Here is a 20,687-nt window from a genome sequence, read left to right as displayed (position 1 = left end):
TTTGTCTCTAGATATTTTTAACTAATGATGTTGGCAGAGACTCTCTCTCTAAATAATGTCACACTCTGACTTCTCAGGGCACATGAGTTTTGGGGATGCTGTTCAGGGCACGACCGTCCACCAAGCTCTGCCCATGGTCTGATGATGCCTAACTCCCCAGTTTCATTTTTCATCAGACTCTCCTGGCCCTTTTCTGAACTATTTTCTCATGTCTTTTCATCTTTTGAACTCCTGGTTCACCAAGTCTCCTTTGCTTCTTCAGGAGAAATTCCTCGACTGCCATTTAGATTACTAATGGGTTGTCAATGTGTATATGCTTAGACAATATTTCACATGGTCACCTGCCCATGCATAATCTTTTCACGGTAGGAATTTAGAAATTTGGTGTGATTATTAAATTAATCGTCACATAGTCCAGGAGACTATGGCATCGTAAGAACAAAGATGAGGTCTCCTTGTGGTCTGTCTGTTTGGTCCTAGAATTTTGGCACAGATGGACAGTAGGAAGCCGCCACTTGTCTTCCTATGAAAAGCATTCTGTAGTTCTGATGGGGAAGAAATGGAGATTTTGGACCTGGCTCTGTGCTGTGCTTCCCACATGGGCATTTCACATAGTCATGAAAGGAGAAACAGTGCATCCTATGAAATGAAGTCCTGCACATAAATATTGTCTAAACATCTGGTATGGTCTGAATGTGTTCTCCCAGATTTCATGGGTGGAATGGCTAACCCCCAAGGTGATGGTGTTAGGAGATGGGGGCTTTGGGAGGTGATCAGGTCAGCAGGTGGAGCCCCAATTGGTGGGATTAGTATTTTTATAAAGGAGACCCCAGAGATCTCCCTCACCCCTTCTATCATATGAGAATCCCGTGAGAAGACAGCCACATATGACCCAAGAGGCAGGTTTCAGCAGATTCCAACTCTGTGGACACATTGATCTCAGACTTTCAGCCTCTAGAATGCTTCAACAACAGATACTTCTTCATTTGGACAAGTAAGATCATTTACAACCTCCCATTCATCTTCAGTTTCTCCTGTTATAACTTGAAATTTTTATAAACTATTGGGTGTGGTTGCCATACAGAGTTTCTTTTTTTTAAATATTTTATTTATTTGACAGAGAGAAATCACAACTAGGCAGAGAGGCAGGCAGAGAGAGAGGAGGAAGCAGGCTCCCCGCTGAGCAGAGAGCCCGATGTGGGGCTCGATCCCAGGACCCTGGGATCATGACCTGAGCTGAAAGCAGAGGCGTTAACCCATTGAGCCACCCAGGTGGCCCTGTACAGGTTTCTTATTGCATTATTAAGTTAAAACATTCTTGTGGTTGTCATGCCTTATTAAATGAAAATATTCTTTTGGCAAAGGATGTTTACGTGGCCTTGTTCATACGATACCCTAAATGGTGATTTTTCTGTGTATAATTTTTAGTTCTTCTGGGCCATAATTTCCCTATTCTTAACGTTTATTCTGACTTCTTCCTCCTTGAATTCCTGAGCTTCATGGAGTTTAACTGTCCTTAATGTATAAGATGATGGGAGGGTTGCTTCCTAGCAACTCTACTAGGCATTAGGGAGGATGTAGTCTTGTGGTCCTTTCATCTCTGAAAATACCTTCTTAAAAGAATGGATTGGTAAAAGTTTTCTACCAGAACCTGATAGATCTTGCTTCATCATCATCTCCACTTGGCAGTGCAGAGACTTCTCAGGGGAGAGAGATTTTTGTGTGTGTGTTTGTCATCATCCTAAAGGTGTTTGAGGAGCTTATCACAAGCCCATGGGTGGACAGAACACAGGTTGTTCCAAGTGCACAGAAGTGGTTTGGAGCACCAGGAAAGGGCATGTGAAGAGCCTATCATGCTTCATGTCATCTCATCCTTCCTCCATGTACCTCCTGGAGCATTCTGGCTAGCCAGCCTTTCTGGCTTCATGGGGAAATCGAGCACCTGCCTAGCCGAGGCTGCCTGCATGCCTCAATCCCCAGCCAGGCTTGTGGGGCCTTGGGTGCAGTACGGACAGTCAGCAAAGCTTTTGATGCCTTTGATCTGGCTCACCTCCTTTTGCACTGGGCAACCATGTGAGGCACCATGGCCTCCAATGAGGTCTGCTGTGGCACAGAGACTGTGTGTTTTCTACTCAGATGCTCGGGATTCTATTTGTTTTTCATCGCTTCAGTAATTTTAAGCTAGGTTGCCAGCCTGTGCGCCTGGGTCTCACTCTCCCTGTGCATTATTCTGAAAATGATACTGTGGGTGACTCAGAAATACCATCTTCACGCTCAGCTCTGGTTCCCTTGGGTATTCACTTGTGTCCATCTTCCCCATCATCCTGCTTCTGTTCCTCACAACTTGTTTGCATTCCGTTTCTGTCGCTGATGTGCTAACCCTGCTGATGCCCACAGCATCACTTCTCCTTTGGTTTACCTTCAGATAGCTTCCTTTGTCCTTTTTTTACATAGACTTACATAATATAAATGTATTTTACATATGTATACACGAAATGCAAAGGTTTATATATTGTATTTAATTTATGACATTTCATTTATTTATTACGTATTACTTAAATATTTATAATACATAAACATATAATACATAATAAATACTCATTAAATATTTGTAACATAACTTATAAATACCATGGATACTAAATATTTATATTTTATATATTTGTATAAGGTATATATACAAAATAAATATATACTATATAAATACAAAATAAATATACATACAAAATAAATATGTGTTATATATAAATTTAAATATATATACTTCCTTAGTTATTCTTTATTAAATATATATTTAATATATATACATATGTTTGTACAAAATATACATATATATTTCCTGCCTGATTCTAGTATTCATTATATGTATATATATATAAATTTTATATACATTTGCTTCTATTATTTACTGTTTTAAATCATATATTTATGTATATACATAAATGTATACTATTTAATAAATGATAAAAATATACATACACACACACGCACATACAGGTGTGTGTCTGTGTATACTCATGGCCATATGCAGAACATGTCCCAATAACACCTGACTGTATAATCATGTATGTACGTGTGTATGTATCTATAATGCAAAAATGCCACCATCTGTATTAATAAATGATGTCTTTCTTTATAAATAAAGGTGTTATAGTTTATATGTTGACTCAAATATACGTTATGTTTATATATGTTAATATATATTTTATATATTATATATAATGTTAACTCAAAATCTCAACCCAAACATTATATAGTACTTTGACAAACATAGTCATTGTGCTGTAAGTATAAATATTTAATTAATCCAGAATTTATTTTGCCCAAGATGAACTTGTTATGCTTTCATCTTCTTCTAATATTTAGCTAATGGTACTTTCTAAAAAGAAAGACCTCATCATACAGAGGCTGAAATTATTGAAAATACAATAAATAATATAACAAGGCCAGAAGAACTGCCCTTACCTTCTTCAAGCCAAAATTGTTCACATGCATTTTTTTCAGAATTGATGCTAGAATGATTTTGCTGTTGCCAAAAAATCTTACTATTTCTAAAAAATATATTCATATTGTTACACACTAAATTTCTTCCACTGAAAGCTTCTGATTATAGACCAGACTTTTATGTATCTCGGATTTTATATTTTACTGTCTGTCTTACATGCTTCATAAGGTATGATTGGACCATTTATTGTTAATATAAAAAGGCTTTCTTTTTAGATATGTTACTATTCGTAGGTATGGAAATTGATTTTCTGTGTTGATTGCATACTACTGTCACTAATTCCTCATCTGCCCTAATTTATTTAGCTCATGTCCTAAATCACTTTCCCCTGCATAGATAAGCATATGCAGGAGTGACTTTATTGTGTCTCCTTTTGAATATTTTTAGTTCTCCTGACTTTTGTTTTTCACAAATTGAGTAGAACCTGCAGCTATATCTTGAACGATGATGATCATGACATCATTTCCTTGCTTACGCTTTTAGTGGAAACCCCATCATTCACCACTCCTCAGAGTGCGTTCCGTGTAAGGATATGTCTGACCTTCATTGGCAGGATTATAAAAAGGTTCCCTGTCAATGTAAATATTCCAAATACTCAAATCCCTTAACGAAACATATCAATTGTGCCAAACGCTATTTGCTGTCTTTTGAATCCTTTGCTTTTGATCTTGCGTCTGGTTTCCATTCAAATTTGCTCTTTCCATGGTTCGTGAGACCCACGAAGTACCACCCTTTCTTCCCAATGAACCATGTTCAGCATCCCTACTGTAAATGTAATTCCTCTCGGCTCATGGCATAGTCTTCCTTTAAAAGAAATGAACATTTTATTCAGTAGAGTGGTTACCAGAAGACGTATCAGAGTGTGCTTGGATTCCTTTTGGTAAATTTGTTTGGTATGTGATTGCCATTTGAAGTGTCCTTCTACTGTAGAATGCCCCATGATTTTCTGCATTGGGAAATTTGATGGTCTTTATACTGGAGGTGATGTTGGGGGTTGATCATGGAGTTTCTTTTTATTGAAGTTCCTCTCTCATCATGGTAGTTCTCTTCCAAAGTATCCTTACATGAAGATGTTCAAATGGATAGACATAGTGTGCACTTAGTTTCCCCCTGAAGATTTACTTCTGTGGTGGCGTTGTCTCTCTGTGTACATTTACCTATATTCAGATCTAACACACGCTTGGGTTTATGCATTTTCCTTACAACGAGTGTGCATTTTAGTTCTTTCTATATACTTCCTGTATCTCTCCATCTCCCTTGACCTGGTTGTCCTCTTCTTTTGGTCTCAGGCTATTCTCTTTTTATGTTTCTCCACTGGAGAAACTACATCCTATTTTTACTCCATGACAAAAGGCTAGAGGTTTATCTAAGTATTCCCTTAGACTCTTCTGAACGTTGTGGTGATCTTTTGTTCAATGCCACCACATTCTCCATAAAAAAAACATGCTGTTTTTCTTCTTTTCTCTTTCCTCATCTTTGGGCAAGTCAGGGTGTACCCACCAAAGATGTCTGCTGGCAGGTGGACCTGTGAGGGTTCCTTTCCTGTGCCAGTGGTCCCGCGAGTCCTTGTCACTCAACAAGGCTGCCCCAGACCACAAGCATACATGTCTGAGGGCTCCTTACCAATGCAGACCCTTTGTAGTTGTTGACCCTTTGAGCTGATCTTCAAATTCCATTTCCAACAAGGTACTCCTCCAGACTGTACTGTCCCTTCCTAAGACATGAAGCAAGTGTTAGCTGACTTTAAGTATTAATTTAGTAGGAGTTACTCTAAGCGTTCATGGACACTTGAATACTTTGTACTAGCTGAGTGTATGGAAAGTGACATGGAGCTTCTAGAGCTTTTCCTGAATTGTCTACCTTTGCAGCAGTTACCTCCTGGCCATTTCCATGCACTAACCCATTCTCTCACCTGTATGTTTTGGCTGGTTTAAGTTTTGTCTAATTTGAATGCATACCTAACGATGTTGGAGGCAGGAGATTTTCTGAAATAATGCCCAGACAACATTGGAACGCATTTCCTAGGTTTTTTTGGTTTGCATAGACAGACACCTCCTTTTGTGATTACATGGCTACATTCAGGGTGGTCCCAAATGTTCCCTGATTCATTTCCTGTCATATTTATGGAACAATTCCCAATGTGGTAGTATCATAGGAGATCCTTGAGTAAGATGGAACTCTCTTTTTAGGCTCCTTAATAGGGTTAGTAGAAACCCACCAGATGTAGCCTTATGTATTCTGTTGTTCTTGGTTTCCTATGATGTCCACATCTTCTTCTTTGTTTTTATGGGTATTCCCATTGAGAACTTTGCATCAAGGGATGCTATCTAGACACTATAGTGGGAAGTTATTTCTGAGGGGAGGACCCTGCAAAAGAAGAAGAGGTTTTATCCAAATCTTGAATGCTGGTTGAGATATAGACCAGCAGGTACAGGAGACCTCGGCAGCAAGAATGGGTTTTGTTCATGAAGTTTTGGCATTTGAAGTTATGTTAATACTATTTACTACTTTCTTATTAACTCTTTTTATACCATTAAGTATTTTGAGCTGAATTTCATCCTTCCATGTTTCTAAAACTGCAAGTAATAATAATATAAATCAAAATGCATTACCTGGAAAGATTTTCATAAATACCTAAAATTGCATATAATTACCAAAGAAATGAAATCATTAAGCTGGGAGTGACTTTGTCTATGGATCTCAAAATAACATGCTTTTAAAAATGGAACTCGTTTAGCATAATCTGTAAACACCTAGAGAAATATTAAGCTTACATCTTGGCCTGAAGCAAATGCTTTATGGGTTTATAATAGAACGAATTGATTGGCTTAGAGTCATTAAGGGTATGAGATTAAAGAGTTGTATTAAAGAAAATCCCATTGAAATCCCATTGTACAATCACGGCAAGGTATTATTTTCTGAAGTCATATATTGAAATCAAGGTAAATTAGAGATTATCAAGATATGTTTAATAAAGCTAGGGAGTATTTTACATTTAGAGCATTACCTAAGTAATGGCCAATGCTTCAGCAATTTGAGAAACAAAATAAGGGCCAGATTATAACTCCAAGTGTAACATAAATATCCATAACCTCACATTGACATAAACGACCAAATGAATAAATAAAATAGGGTTTATGAGTTACCTATTTTGGCTATAATCAATCACCACATTGTTAGTGGCTTAAAACAACAGTTTGGGAGGTCAGACATACCAAATGGATCTCACTTGGTTAGAATCAAGGTTTTGATAAGACAACATTCCTTTTGGGGGATGGAAAGGAAAATGTCTTCCTTGCCTTTTTTGATTGTAGAGGACACCTGCGTTACTTGGTTGACGATCCCCTCTTCTAATGACTCTGAATCCACTTTTAATTACACTCTGCCCATCTCGATAATCCTGGATCATTCCCTTATTAAAAGGTCAGCTGATTATTACTCATAATTGGACCTACAAATTTCATTCCCTCTTGACATGTATCAGACCATGTCCTCAGTGGACGTAGATCGTCTCCTTCAACCTCTACTCTTGAGGTTTGGCTGTGCATGTTGACTTCCTTCCAAAGAGTATGGTACAGAGAGGGACAGAGATCATATAACTTTATAGTGGAGAAATCTGGCAAACACACCTCAGCCAGGTGTTCAAGACCGACATCAACATTGTTGAGGCATGGTGACAAGGGTGTACCCTTCATAGGATGTGATCACGAGGACACTTGACCTCTGTGGGTTCCTCCCCAAATTTCACTGCCTCATGGAATCACGAAAAACCAGACAACACCTGACTGTGGGATATTCTACGAAATTTCTGGAGAGGAGCCCTTTAACACTCTGAAGGTCATCAAAAACAAGGAAACTCTGAGAAACTCTCGGAGCTGAAAAGAGCTTAAGGAACCATGAGGACTGAAACAGAATGTGGACAAAAAAAGGACATGCAGCAAAAACTGAGAAAATCTGAATAAGTTACTGACTTTAGTGAGTTAGAACATGTAGGTATCGGCTCATTAATTATAACAAATGTACCAGACTCATGTTTGATGTTAATATTAGAGGAAATTGGGTGTGAGACATAGGGCAACTCTCTATCTTTACAATTTTTTCTCTAAATTGAAAACTGTCTTAAAGTTCATTTTTTTTAAAAAAGTAGCAAAAAATACAGACGTCAACCATATTTCCCTTCTCTGATTCCTAAATGAAATACCCCCACTCTCTGCCTCTGCGGGATACATTAATAAAGAAAGAATTTCTGCTCTGAGGAGTGGAAGCTGGGGAACGTGTCCTTGAGTTGTTGGCCCTTGGTTGGTGTTCAAAAGCTGTTAAAGGGAAGGAGTAAGTTTGGGGAGGGGCAGTTAGATCAGTCATAGTCTCAGAAGCTAGGAAGAAACGGCTGCATGAGCAAAATCTGGGAAGTAGAAAAGTGCAGCAAGTGTATGGGGAACCATGAAAAATAATACTACGTCCAGTAACCGCATGAGCCAATGTTTATGGCTTTGTGCAAGACAACATTCATGAGTTACCCGAGAACCAGCTGATGTGAAGTTGTGTATGACTTTTCTGCATATTCTTTTAAGATCTTTCTTCAGGAAATCCCTGGTGATTGAAGTAAATAGTTTATTTTTTCTTCATCTTCGTTATTTTTTATGCATTTTTTAGAGAGAGAGCATGAGTGGGGGAAGGGTAGAGGGAGAGAGACAAAATCTCCAGCAGACCCCCTGCTGAGCACAAGCCAGACACAGGGCTGGGTCTCATGACTTCGAGATCATGACCTGAGCCAAAATCAAGAGTTGACCCTTAACCAACTTAAGCCACCTTAAGAGAAGGAAGGGGCCCCTTCCTTCTCTTAATTATTTTATGGTAAAATCATGATAGTGTTGGGCTTAATCACCATAAATATGTAGGTGTGAATTCTGTTGATGTTCCTTTTTTTTTTTTTTTTAAACTGCTGTATAGTCACATAGGAGTTGGTGCTAAGTACCAAAAAAAAGGTAATTTTCTGTAAAGGCAGACATGTACCCAAAGGGGAAACTATCATGTTGGCATTGACTTACCAATTTCAGGTACACTGGGGAGCCAGAGACATCTGTGGTCTCAAATCGTTTCTTGGATCGAGGTGTATGTTGGGGTGTTTAGGAGGCTGTGTGCCTCTCTGAGTATGTATGTGTGTAGTGTGTGTGTTAATGCGTACCTCATGGGAAAAAATCAGATGGCTGTAGCAGTCAACTTAGGCTCAGTTTTGCTGCTAAACAAAAGAGTCTTGCAACAACAACCCGAGCTTATTTCCCTTTTATGACATCTGTGTCCATCTGGGGATGACTGGTTGCTCTCTAGATCTTCTTCTTTCCAAAACTGAGACTTTGAAGGAGGTGATCTCCATTTGGGACATGCTGGTCTGGTTGGTAGAGGGAGGGGGAAGACTATGGCAGAAATGAGATGCCTCACAGTGTGTCAGCTTGTGAGTGTCGTACATCTCTTCCATTCACATTTTGTTGGCCCAAACTGGTGTGTTAGCAGCTGGGGATGCCACAATACTTTCCTGTAAGAGGAGCATGGGATATTTTGAGCAAATCACAAGGTCCTTCATCCAGAAGGTGTCGAGGGAACATAACACACTGAAAAACACATGAGAGACATTTCCCTTAAGTGTGACTCCTGCTTGACATTTCTGTTGTTTGGTTCATGACATCCCTGAGTTTCTCCCTGAAAAGAGAGACCAAGGAACAGTGGCCCATCAACTAAGCACTCTGAGATGTTCTCCATTTATTCCTCTATATTGACAGCAAAGGGACCAAAAGACAAAGGTTCTAGCTCCCTCTAATTCCTGGACCACAACCCAAATTTCCTGGCATAGAGATGCATCCCATCACTGACCTCTATGTTCTGACTACTGAAGGAAGCTTTTATTAGAGTTAAAGCCATGCCAAAGAACTCAAGATCTTCCAGAATCTCTTGACATGGAGAATGAGTACACATAATTATATATATACCCACATACCTACATACACACCTACCGAGGTTTATCATTTTTTAAACACAACATTGCTGGAGCTATCTCAGGAAAATAAAAGCCAATTTCATTTTCAACATGAGTTTTCTAAATGCAGGTGCAGAAAAAGCATGGCACATAATCCAATATTAAATTTGTTGTAGGTTTTAAATGCACTGTGATTTAATCTCAAGCTCTTGGAGATTGTGTGGGGAGGTAATATATCTATCAGCTGAACCTTGTAATAAAAAGGAGAGACTCAAATCTAATAGGACTTGTCTTTTATTCCCAAGAACAGAAACATTTCAATAACCAAATTCACAACAAAAAATGCTAAAGTAAGGCCATGCAGTGCCTTGAGATTTTAATAAAAAACACAAACATATATCACAGACCTATATATTTTTAGACTGACTTTGATTTTCTACTGGAGAAACTGTGAAAACAATCCTCCCTAATTCCGAATGAAAGAAAAAAAATATTATTGATATTCCTTTCAGTCTGTCTTCCCAAGCCAGTGAGACAAAAAGAAGAAAACATACCAAAAGAATTAAAAAAAAAACCCCAAAACAAAAATACCTCCTATTATTTCCATTATTGCAATGAGGCACTTTGAAACTGGTAGAAAATTAAGAAGAATTAGTCTTTGCCTTTACTGCAATCACAAACACATGACTTCAATTTTCCTTAAGTAACAACCCAAGATAATATTTTGCTGTAGTGAAATTCACAATGATTAGAACATCAAGAACATCTAAGTCACATAATAAATATCTGTGGGGTGAATGATAGGTTCTTGACCTCCAGACCACAGTCTGGTACTCACATTCCCATACCCCTTCATGTGTCCTGGAGCAGAAGTCTTCAGATTTGGGGATGCGTTTCCAAAAGTTTTTCGAAGTACAACTCTCATGATGACTTGAAAGAAATCCATTTCATGCTCTCCACTTCATGTGTTCTCTTTCCTAAGGCTTTCAGATCACCAGAAATCCTCCTTCCACATTAATAACGGATGCTCTTCACTTCCCAGGGTAGACCTTTCTGCCCAGTGTAGCCATGGCATGTAACAAGGAAGGATTCCAAAGGCTGGTTAGGGAAGCCTCTTTGTTGAAGGCTGCATCTCACAGGCTTCCCAGCCTTGTGCACATTTTCACGGAATGAAATCCCAAATCTTGTTCAGGTGTTCCGATTTCAGAAAAAATAAAAATTAAAAAAAAAGTGAAGCCTAGATCATGCATGGTGAATCCTTCAAATGCAGAAAGTGAATTTTCTGTGGGTAGCCCATTGTCTAAAGTCCACATGGCTTTTTATGAAACCCAAAGACTGTTTCATATTGTTTCAGACTCACTGAGCTAATCCCGTTCAAGTCAATGTTAGAACACATTAACGTTGATGTGTGGAGTGTTTATTTATTCTGGGTATAGCCCGTAGTGTTCAAGGCGACCATATTTAACATGCCAATACCTGTCTGTAGAAGAAATGGGTTGACCAGTGAATTAAGTCATGAGACATGGGCAGTTTGTTATGGGCGGGTCCTGTTCAGCTTACTGGTGAAATGAACCCATTATTAAATTAGAAGATTAAAAAAGTATTCCTCTGAGGGGGCTGAGTGACAAACTAATCAATCACACACCCATCTGTGATGGCCAGTAAAGCATTTATTTCCCCCATAACCCATTACACGGCTTCCTCTGTAATGAAAGTAATGCATTTAGCAAAGACGCACTCTTTCTGTATTTAGGAAAACAAGTCTCAGTTGCACTTGGAATTTGCACTCTTAAGAGACCAAAAAAAAAAAAAAAAAAAAAAGTGAACCTGTAAATACATTTTCAGGACAATATCTCAAGCTAGGAGTGATAATCCTAAAGGTTTTCTAGGTTCTATCCCTTCTTTCTATTCTTGCATAAATAATGTGACCGCCTCACAGTATCCGATGTCTGTGTTTGATGATTTGCCTACATAAGTGACATCAAAATTAATGGATTGTTAAAAAGAGGAAATGGGAAATTACTTTTTTGCCTCAAAATATTAACAGCAACATCTAGAGGATTTTCATCTTCCTCTTTACCATGGTCTGCCTTTTCTGAATTCTTTACAAAGTATTTCTGTTCCATTTAGGATAGAAAGTACTCCTTTCCGTAGTTTTACTTTAGAAAATGATGAAGTTACAGCACAAAAAACGAACATGAGAAGAACAGGTATAAAAAAATGATGGACATCCTTTAGGACCAGGGACATTGAGATATTTTATTTATAAAATCACACTTAAATTTTAATAATGGAACAGCTATGTATTTGTTTGAAGTCGCTTAAATATTCTTTTTAAAATTTAGAGCTACTTCCCCATGGAGGTTTGATGGAGAGGCTAATTATTAGATATAAAGGAACATTTTTCTGGCATTTGGGGGAAAGTGTACATGTGGAGAGGAAGGAAGAATCTCATGGTGTGTATGGGTTTTGAAATGTCTTTTTTGGTGTGCACAAGATGGGTTTACTCTGGAGTAAATTCCAGCAGAACCTTTTCCCCATAGTTCATGATTCTAACTAAATTTGATATTTAAGAAAACTCCGTTGGCTTTGAAGTCATTTAATTAGCCATATTTGTGAGGAAAAAATACAGCAACAGCTTATTAAAAAAGAACAAGAGGGTGAAAAATCAAATATACATAGTACATTAAAGGTGATGTGTAATTATGTTTCTGGGTCATACTCTGCTATCTACAATTAATTCAAAATTGCGGTTGAGCAAACAAGTTCTGTCAAAATCTCTGGGTGATTTTTTTTTTTCTTCAGTTGACAAGCTCATTTGAAAATTCATGTGGAAAGGCAAAGGATCTACAATAAGGAAACTATCTTGAAAAAGCCAGAGAAAGTTGGAGTTTCTCCTTCCCCATTTTAAAGCATATTCGAAAGCTAAAGGCATCAAGAAATTTGGGGGGTTTTGTAGATAGAAATGCAGAGGGGATATCCTTAAAAGAGTCCAGAAATAAATTCAGTCCTGGCATTTATAGTCAGCTGGCTTCCAGCAATGGTATCTCAACAGTTTAATGAGGGAGACGTTAGTCTTGCAGTAAATGGTGCTGAAACAATGGGATATTCATACGCTAACAATGAATTTCCACCCTACCCTCATATCATACACTGGAAGTAACTCAAATAATTAAGAGGTGTAAGAACTACAACTCTTTTTTTTTTTTTAAAGATTTTATGTATTTATTTGACAGAGAGAGATCACAAGTAGGCAGAGAGGCAGGCAGAGAGAATGAGAGAGGGAAGCAGGCTCCCCGCCGAGCAGAGAGCCCAATGTGGGACTCGATCCCAGGACCCTGAGATCATGACCTGAGCCGAAGGCAGCAGCTTAAACCACTGAGCCACCCAGGCGCCCCAAGAACTACGACTCTTAAACATGTAGGAAAGAATATATGAGAAAATCCTCAGGGTCTTTTGTTGAGGAAGGATTTCTTAGGTATGAAACGCACAAGCGTTGAAAGAAAATTGATAAAGTCAACCTCGTCAAAATTAAACTTTTGCACTTCAAAAGACGCCACTGAGAAAACCAAAGGAGAAGTCCCAGCGTGAGAGAAAAGATTTGTAAGTCTTATTTGTGGGGAAAGACTTGTATCTGAAAAATAGAAAGAACACTTATAATCTAATAATAAGGGACAGAGACCCCAATTTTAAAGATGGGCAAAATATTCGGGCAGACATCCCACCATAGAAGATGGTATGTGAAACAATGCTGGACATCGCTACCTCGTGAGCAAGCTGCAGATTAAAGCCACAAGGAGACCCCATTTCACAGCCTTTAAGATGACTATCACCAAAGCGATAATAACAGGGCTTGCCTCCGGAATGTAGAAACTGGAACCCCCTATACAGGCTTATGGAAATGCACCACAGTGCAGCTAATTTGGAACAGAGTTTGGCAGATTCTTAAAACCTTAAACATGAATTTGGCTATAAGATAGCAATCCCATGCCTAGATATTGACCCAGAAGCCAGGGAAACATACATCCCAACAAAAATACTCTCCCCAAGTGTTTAAAGCTGCATTATTCCTAATAGCTGCCAAGTGAAGACAGTCCAAATGCCCATCAACTGGTGGACAGAAAAACAAAATTTGGTGTGTCCATACAGTGGAGTACTACTTATCCATACAAAAGAATGACCCCTGCTATAGCATGCACAACTTTGGAAACATGATGCTCACTGAAAGAAAGCAGACACAAAAGGCGACATAGGATATTAATTCTTTTATACAAAACACCCAAAAAGGGCAAATCTAGAAAGAAAGTAGATTAACAAGACCGAGCATAGCAACATGGAACCTTCTGTTGGACACCATCTTTTTTGGGTTGATGGGAAGGTTCTAAAGTTGGATGGTGTCATTGGTTGTACAACTGCATAAAAAAGCTGTCGAATGTTATGCTTTGATGAGTTGGTTTTATGGTATGTAAACCATACATCAGTAAGGCTCTTAGAAGTCACACTTTGGCTAACAGAGAAATTCGGTAGGGAATCAAAGAGGCAGGAGGTTATCCCAGACGGCTACTTTATTCTTGATGGGACTACATCATGGAAATTGTGAAAGCATCACTAATCCTCAGAACTTGGCTCTTTTTGTTGGGGACGGTTCCCTGAGCACTGCTTCTCATCCCACCCGACATGGATTTCAGATCACTCCCATTTTGCACCCTGACAGTGAGCTTGAAGGCATGGAGAGGTGGGTCTTAGGAGAATGTTCTGGAATTTCACTTTCCTGAGAGCTGGCTTGCCGTAAGCCTTTGGGCACACAACATGGTAAGGAAAAGAGACTCCAAACAAGGATTATAAGAATGGGATCCTGGGGAGGGTGAAGTGTAGGTTTGGGATCTTCATTAAAGAACGCCTTCCCCATGTTGAGTGCAAGTGTTCTGGACACTGTGTTACAAGAGGGAGTCAAACTTGAAAGGAGCACATTTTGTTGGAAGGAATCTGCTGAATCAGCACATTCTCATTCCTGGGACTTTTGTGACAACAACTTAATTTTTTTCTAGCCATTTTTTTTTTAAGTGACATTAGTGACCTGTTTCTGTAGAAGCTTATAAAGTCTTCTTCCATGAATAAATGGAATTTTTAAAAAAAGATTTTATTTATTTATTTGACACAGAGAGAGAGAGAGAGAGCACAAGTAGGCAGAGTGGCAGGCAGAGGGAGAGGGAGAAGCAGGCTCTCCGCGAAGTTGGGAGCCTGATGCGGGACTCGATCCCAGGAATCGGGGATCATGACCTGAGCCGAAGGCAGCCACTGAACTGACTGAGCCACCCAGGTGCCCAGAATTTTTTTTTTCCCCAGAAATGAGATGACTTGTTTGTAGAACAATTTTATGAATCATTCATGTAGTGTACTTTAGGAAACGCATCCCTTTTTAGGCTCACAATTTCATCATAAATTCAAGTCCATGAATTTGCTTTAAGATAGGTTCTGTACCGATGAACTCTGACAAAAACAACCCCAAAGACACTCAACCTCACTTGATTTTTTTAAAAAGATGTTTCTTTTAGATATTTCAATGCCGTCGGATTGTTGGGTATAAATAAATTTGATATCAAGCTAATGACTATAAGAAATTGACATATTGAAGTCATGATGCTTTCTAAGGGATTGGAAATGAATGTGCTGTAAGGAGAACAGGTGGGTTCCAACAAAAGTGTACTTCTAGGTAGATGAGGCTGAGTTACTGGTAGCTTGGAGTTCCAAGGGGTCCCAGGCACCTCTTTGTAGCTGTCTTCAATGACCTTCCATTAGATGCTTGAAATTATCAATAGTGGGAATAGTTGAGCCTCAAAAATCAGCAAATCAGATATTCCACCCTCCCACCAAGGTCTATGAGCTAAGAACTGTTGAACCACATAAAATGGAGAATAAGTAAGCCATAATTGACCTACAAAAACAACAACTTCAGATCTTGGTTTTGAAACATGATGAGTTTCTTTGAGTTAAGTAGAACGTCTAAAAGAATGTCATTCAGGCAATTTTGAAGTTACTGGATTTGGGATACACATTCCCCCAGGGCCATGTCTGTCTATAAAAAGAAGAGAATTGAGCTAATTTACCAAAAATTCAAGCAATATGAAATGTTTTAGCATGTTGTATCTTGAAAATAGGAAAACCCAAAATGGCACACTACGTACAGAATGTGTAAGAGAGTATTTTTTTTTTTTTTTGGAGTAGTTGAGGGATTTGGGGGTCCAACCGCCCAATATTTTGTTTCCCTGGAGATTCTTAGGGTAACTTATGTTCCAGGTCATCAAGGTAGGTGATTTTATTTATTTATCTTAAATTCAATGAGCATTGACACCAAAGTAATATTTAATAAGCGTTTCAAACACAGAGAACGTGATGTATAATGTTTTCTCTGAAAACTTTATTGAAAACGGTCGTTGTGTTGTTGTTTTCTTTTTCTACTAAATGGGAACCAGGACTGGGGAATAGCTCTGTAAGCACTGGTGAGAGGTGACTGTCATGATTTAAATTAACTTAACAAACTGACATTTCTGATTTGTATTTGAAATGCTCTGTTTTAAGTTTTTCTGCATGAAATGAATGTCAATTTTCAGTATTTTATTGAAAGTCCTTCTGTGTTTATTACATAAATGTGTTTTCTCTTACATTATGGAATGTCCTAATGAAAGTGTACTGGTCACATTTCATGAATTTATGTAGATTGTCACGTATTAAAATTAGAGGAACATTGAATACTTCATATGCATTTCTTTTAAGAATGTGGGAAATCCTTCTTAATAATTTAATTTTCTTTTTTTTCAAACTCACATTAGCTCTTTTTTTTTTTTTTTGCAGTATTATCATTTTAACCCCCAAACTGCATTTTCACAGGATAGAGAACATTTTTTGCAAGTAACATTTTGAATTTGTTCTTCTTGACATCTTTATGTTTTTATGCATTTTGCATTGCCCTATCTCATTTTTTTTGAAATCCAAACGTAACAACTTTCAACTTTTTTTGTGACATATTTTTTTTTTCTTTTACTGGGTAGTATCTCTCTCTCTTCTGATTTTTTTGCAAACCTGTTGTTTTTGAATTCTCTTTTTTCCCTTTATTTTCCTTCTCAATATGACCCAGGAGCCAACACAAAGAAAAACGCAGATGATATAACCAGTAATGACCGTGGTGAAGATGAAGGTATTTTTTGTTTTTTCAAAGCTCGACCCTGATGCATGGTTTTATATCTCTCTCTCCATTTTTTTTTTTTTTTAATTTCAGTCCCTTTTTCCTCCCCTTCTCTGAAATAAGTACACTTCTGTGTGCTTCTTTATTTTCTTCTTGTTTGGAAACCACTGTCCCTTTTAGTCCCAAGGACCCTGTACATGAATGCAAACCACCAGTGAGAAGTAGAAATGTTTCTAAATATGAAGTGAGTAAAAAAAAAAAAAAAAAGTTATTTACAAGGAAGCCCATCTTTTTCTTTTTTTTTTTCTTTTTTTTTTTTTTCCCCTTGGCTTGGTCATAAGAAGAGAAAATGAAATTTTAGAACATGCATGTATGTGTTCTTTTCTTCCTTCCAAAGGTTATTTTGTAAGTTACATTGTATTTTGGACCTTTGGTCTTCTTAATTATTTCTACAAGCTGCCAAACTCTGAAAGACACCATTGTACAACTTTTTGGGTGTTTGGCATTTGAGCTTTTGTTTGTTTCTTTTTTTTTTTCTTATTTTTTAAATATATAGATTTAAAAATAGGCTTCAAAGAATCTTCTCTGGCTCACAGTGAAATACATGAAAAAGTATTTTAACAAGATGTTTCTCTGAGGGCTGCTGTTTAGCAGCTCTTATAAGGGAAGAAAAACAGGGATAGCGTAGATCTGAAAACAAACAAATGAAAAGGTCAAAAACTCTAAATCTATCCCTTTTCCTTTTTCCACCCTGGCTCGTTTGAAAGCTTTTTTCACCACCCATCCACCCCCCCCATGTTTGGTTGCTATGGAAAGTTGCGTTGTGAAGGATCCCACGTTACATGACAGGCTAGCCACCAGAAGTAAATTCAAGTTTTTGACCATATGGAAGGTAGTGGTCTCTAAGCGAGAAGGAACACAAGGTATTTATTTCTATGCCTTCAGCAGAATCAGTGGTTTCAAAGAAACAAAAAGGCCCAAGTATGTTCCTGTGCAGGCTCCGTGTGATGGGTAAGAAGTATATAACTCCCATCCAAGGAGCAAAATGCTCGGACCTCCATTTGTTTTCTTTAGAGGACAAAGGCCCTTGAAGAACTTTCAGGTTTGGGGCTGACAGGCAACGGAAAGCAGGGAAGAGGCTGGTGAGTTCTCCCCGCCAAGCAGCAACAGCAACCTCCCAGACCTCTTTTCTAAATCACCTGTGGTCCAAGAAGTTTGGCCGGTGTTGCTTTCCTGCCTGCTTCTGTTCACATTGTTACTATTTTACTGCTGTTGTCATTCCCCGGTGTGCACAGGGCTGTCCATACGTCAGATGTCTGTCGGCGGCATCTTTTGGGATCCTGCCCTGACTCTGCCAGCCTCCGTCTCCTTTGCAGAGGGCCTCGGAATGCCTGTGGTTTTAACAGAATTCACAAATGTATTAAAACAACAAAAAAAATCAATTTAAAAAATATTCTATCAGAGCCCATAAAAAGAAGAAAAAAAATGCATTAACTAAACCCCAAGCCTTTTCTCTGTTCTGTTGCACCCGCCAGGGAGATAATTTGCCTCTTGTTTCGTATTTCTTTTTAGTGCATTTCCGATACTTAGGACCTGTTTTCCCAATGCTCGAAATGCAACTTCCTTACCATAAAATTCCCCCTAATTTTCACTGAAAGCAATCACTTGTGATTTCTTTTTCTTTTTCTTTTTCCTTTCTTTCTTTCTTTCTTTCTTTCTTCTTTTTTTTTTTTTTAATTTGTAGTAAGAGGACATCTTGTTTTTGCTCCCTCAAGTTCATGAAAATCTGTGCTATGTGTTTGGAAAGTTCAGAGATATTAGCTTAGCATTTTTTCCAAGGAAACCCTTTCAGACAGTCCTCAAAATCTCTACTTATTCCTTTTCCACAGTCGAGGAGCCAACAGCATGTACTGGGGAAAGAAATGAGGGCAAATCCACTAAATCAGGATCCAGAGACAGAGAAGAATAAGTCATGCAAAACAGCACACCTTTCCAGAAAGCTGTGTCTTTCAAAATTCCACATAGCTCAGGATGCACAGATGATGAATAAGGGACTTTTATTCTATATTTGAATTTTTTTTAAAGATTTTATTTATTTATTTGACAGAGATGACAAGCAGGCAGAGGGGCAGGCAGAGATAGAGGGGGGAAGCAGGCTTCCTGCTGAGCAGAGAGCCCGATGTGGGGCTCAATCCCAGGACCCTGAGATCATGACCTGAGCCGAAGGCAGAGGCTTTAACCCACTGAGCCACCCAGGCACCCCTCTATATTTGAATTTTATGTGAGACAATAAGTATCTACAGAAACACGGGGCCATGATACTCTTTCCTGTACTTGACTGTGAGCCTTCTGCATGCCCTTAGTGAGGCAGCCAATGAACTCATTTTGACATTGGGATCATAATTCATTTTATTAGCAGCCACCATCTAAAATGATAGTGGTTCATTTCCTTAAAACTCCTTTCTGATATTTCAAAAGTGTGTTGGTGGATTAGGAGAGAGGGGAAAAAAAACCCACAAATCTTGATCGATAAAAAGGTGAAAATAAATGCACACGGGTACATTTGGGTTTCTTTGGATAACATACAGGTATTTAAATAATGACACACAGCTATGTGTATATATCTCTTTATATACATAGAGAGAGATTCAGAAATAAATATCATTGAGGTCAGTCTTCCAAACCATTCAATATAAGCATAAGGACTGATTAAACAGATGATGTGATCAACCTTTTTAGAAAGCCGTTTCCACAAATGGACACATGGTCTCTGAATTTCTGTGCTCACAGACCATTGCAAAACGTAGCTTTTACGTCACTGCTCAGTAAAGGAACAAAGGGATGACCAAGGGTACCACGGGTTGCACATCACAATGGGAGTTTCTAGTCTTCCGTGAAAATACGTAACATTTCACGAATTCCATCTTGAGGCAGAAGTCTTGTGTTGTTTTTATTACGTGGCTTTCATGTTCAATGTGTTGAGCTGTGCCTGCAGCCGGTAAATGAGAACAACCACATTTGCCTGGGCATCTCGTTTTGCTTTGTTTTCAGGGGTACTCATTTCTGTTCTGTTGATGATTTTTCGCCCTTTCTTTGGTTTTCATCATCTTCTGTCCTGTCTTGAGCATTGAAGTCTTGTGTTTGAAGCTAGTCTTGTGTGCTCATTGTGAAGCTGAAAATGAACCTGTAAGCTCACCTTTGAGTGAAGAGGGCCGTCATCGTAAAGATCAATGATCATTTCGAAGTTGATTTCACACTTACTTCGCGGCTGAAAACATCATGCCATGTGCTTCCTCGATAAGTCAGCTTTTAGGACGCGAGCCCTGTTCAGGAAGGAAGTATTTCATCTAAGTTCTCTATATTTCAGTGTTTTAGAGAAATGTACAAATGCACTCATATGACTTCAAATGTCTGTGTGCTTCTCAAAGTACCATTTCTAGGACTAGAAAATGTCATCCCGTTGACCCCTTGTCTTAGGCAGTCTTACGAATGTGCCTATAACTCAAAAACACACACCTGGTTGATTCCGGCCAAAATAGGGAAAAGTAGTCCATGTCCCTTGTCCTGAGCCTCCATTAATCAGTGTGATTTTTTATTGTGTTTCCTTACTTGGCTTTTTTTCCAGACATCCATGATCAGAACAGTAAGAAGCCGGTCATGGTCTATATCCACGGCGGGTCTTACATGGAGGGCACTGGCAATATGATAGACGGGAGCGTTCTGGCAAGCTACGGCAATGTCATCGTGATAACCATTAACTACCGGCTGGGCATTCTAGGTAAGTGATTGCGTCGTGCCAAGGCCGCACCAGACGCGGTGACAGACGGGCCCTGCTTTCCGTTGCGTGGGGACTGACCGGTTTGAGCCATGGTTTGAACTGGTTTGAACCCATTGGAATGGGTATGAAGGTCTACTTCTCTGTGCTTCCTGGACGGTGCAAGAAATGTTTGTAGCTCGGTCTGCCTTCTTAGCTTGGTGCTGTTGAACTCTTAAATTATATTTCAGGGAACCTCTGTTCTTCCTCAAAC

The 20,687-nt window shown here is 38.7% G+C and overlaps 1 protein-coding gene across 4 annotated transcripts in view; it reads left to right on the top strand.

Annotated features, from left to right (window-relative positions):
* Positions 1-20,687, top strand: part of LOC123934352 (neuroligin-4, X-linked) — a 295,634-nt gene that overhangs the window by 160,410 nt on the left and 114,537 nt on the right. For 3 of the 4 annotated variants that reach the window (XM_045994377.1, XM_045994378.1, XM_045994379.1), the window contains exon 5: positions 20,285-20,437. In XM_045994377.1, the coding sequence (XP_045850333.1) occupies positions 20,285-20,437 (153 nt within the window). Of the gene's footprint in view, positions 1-16,611; positions 16,672-20,284; positions 20,438-20,687 lie in introns of all 4 variants that reach the window. The other variant, XM_045994380.1, reaches the window with a different exon arrangement.

This window comes from Meles meles, chromosome X (genome assembly GCF_922984935.1).
Source record: "Meles meles chromosome X, mMelMel3.1 paternal haplotype, whole genome shotgun sequence".
Classification (NCBI taxonomy): domain Eukaryota; kingdom Metazoa; phylum Chordata; class Mammalia; order Carnivora; family Mustelidae; genus Meles; species Meles meles.
The sequence above is the reverse complement of the archived record's forward strand: the minus strand, read 5'-3'. Positions and strand labels throughout refer to the sequence as shown.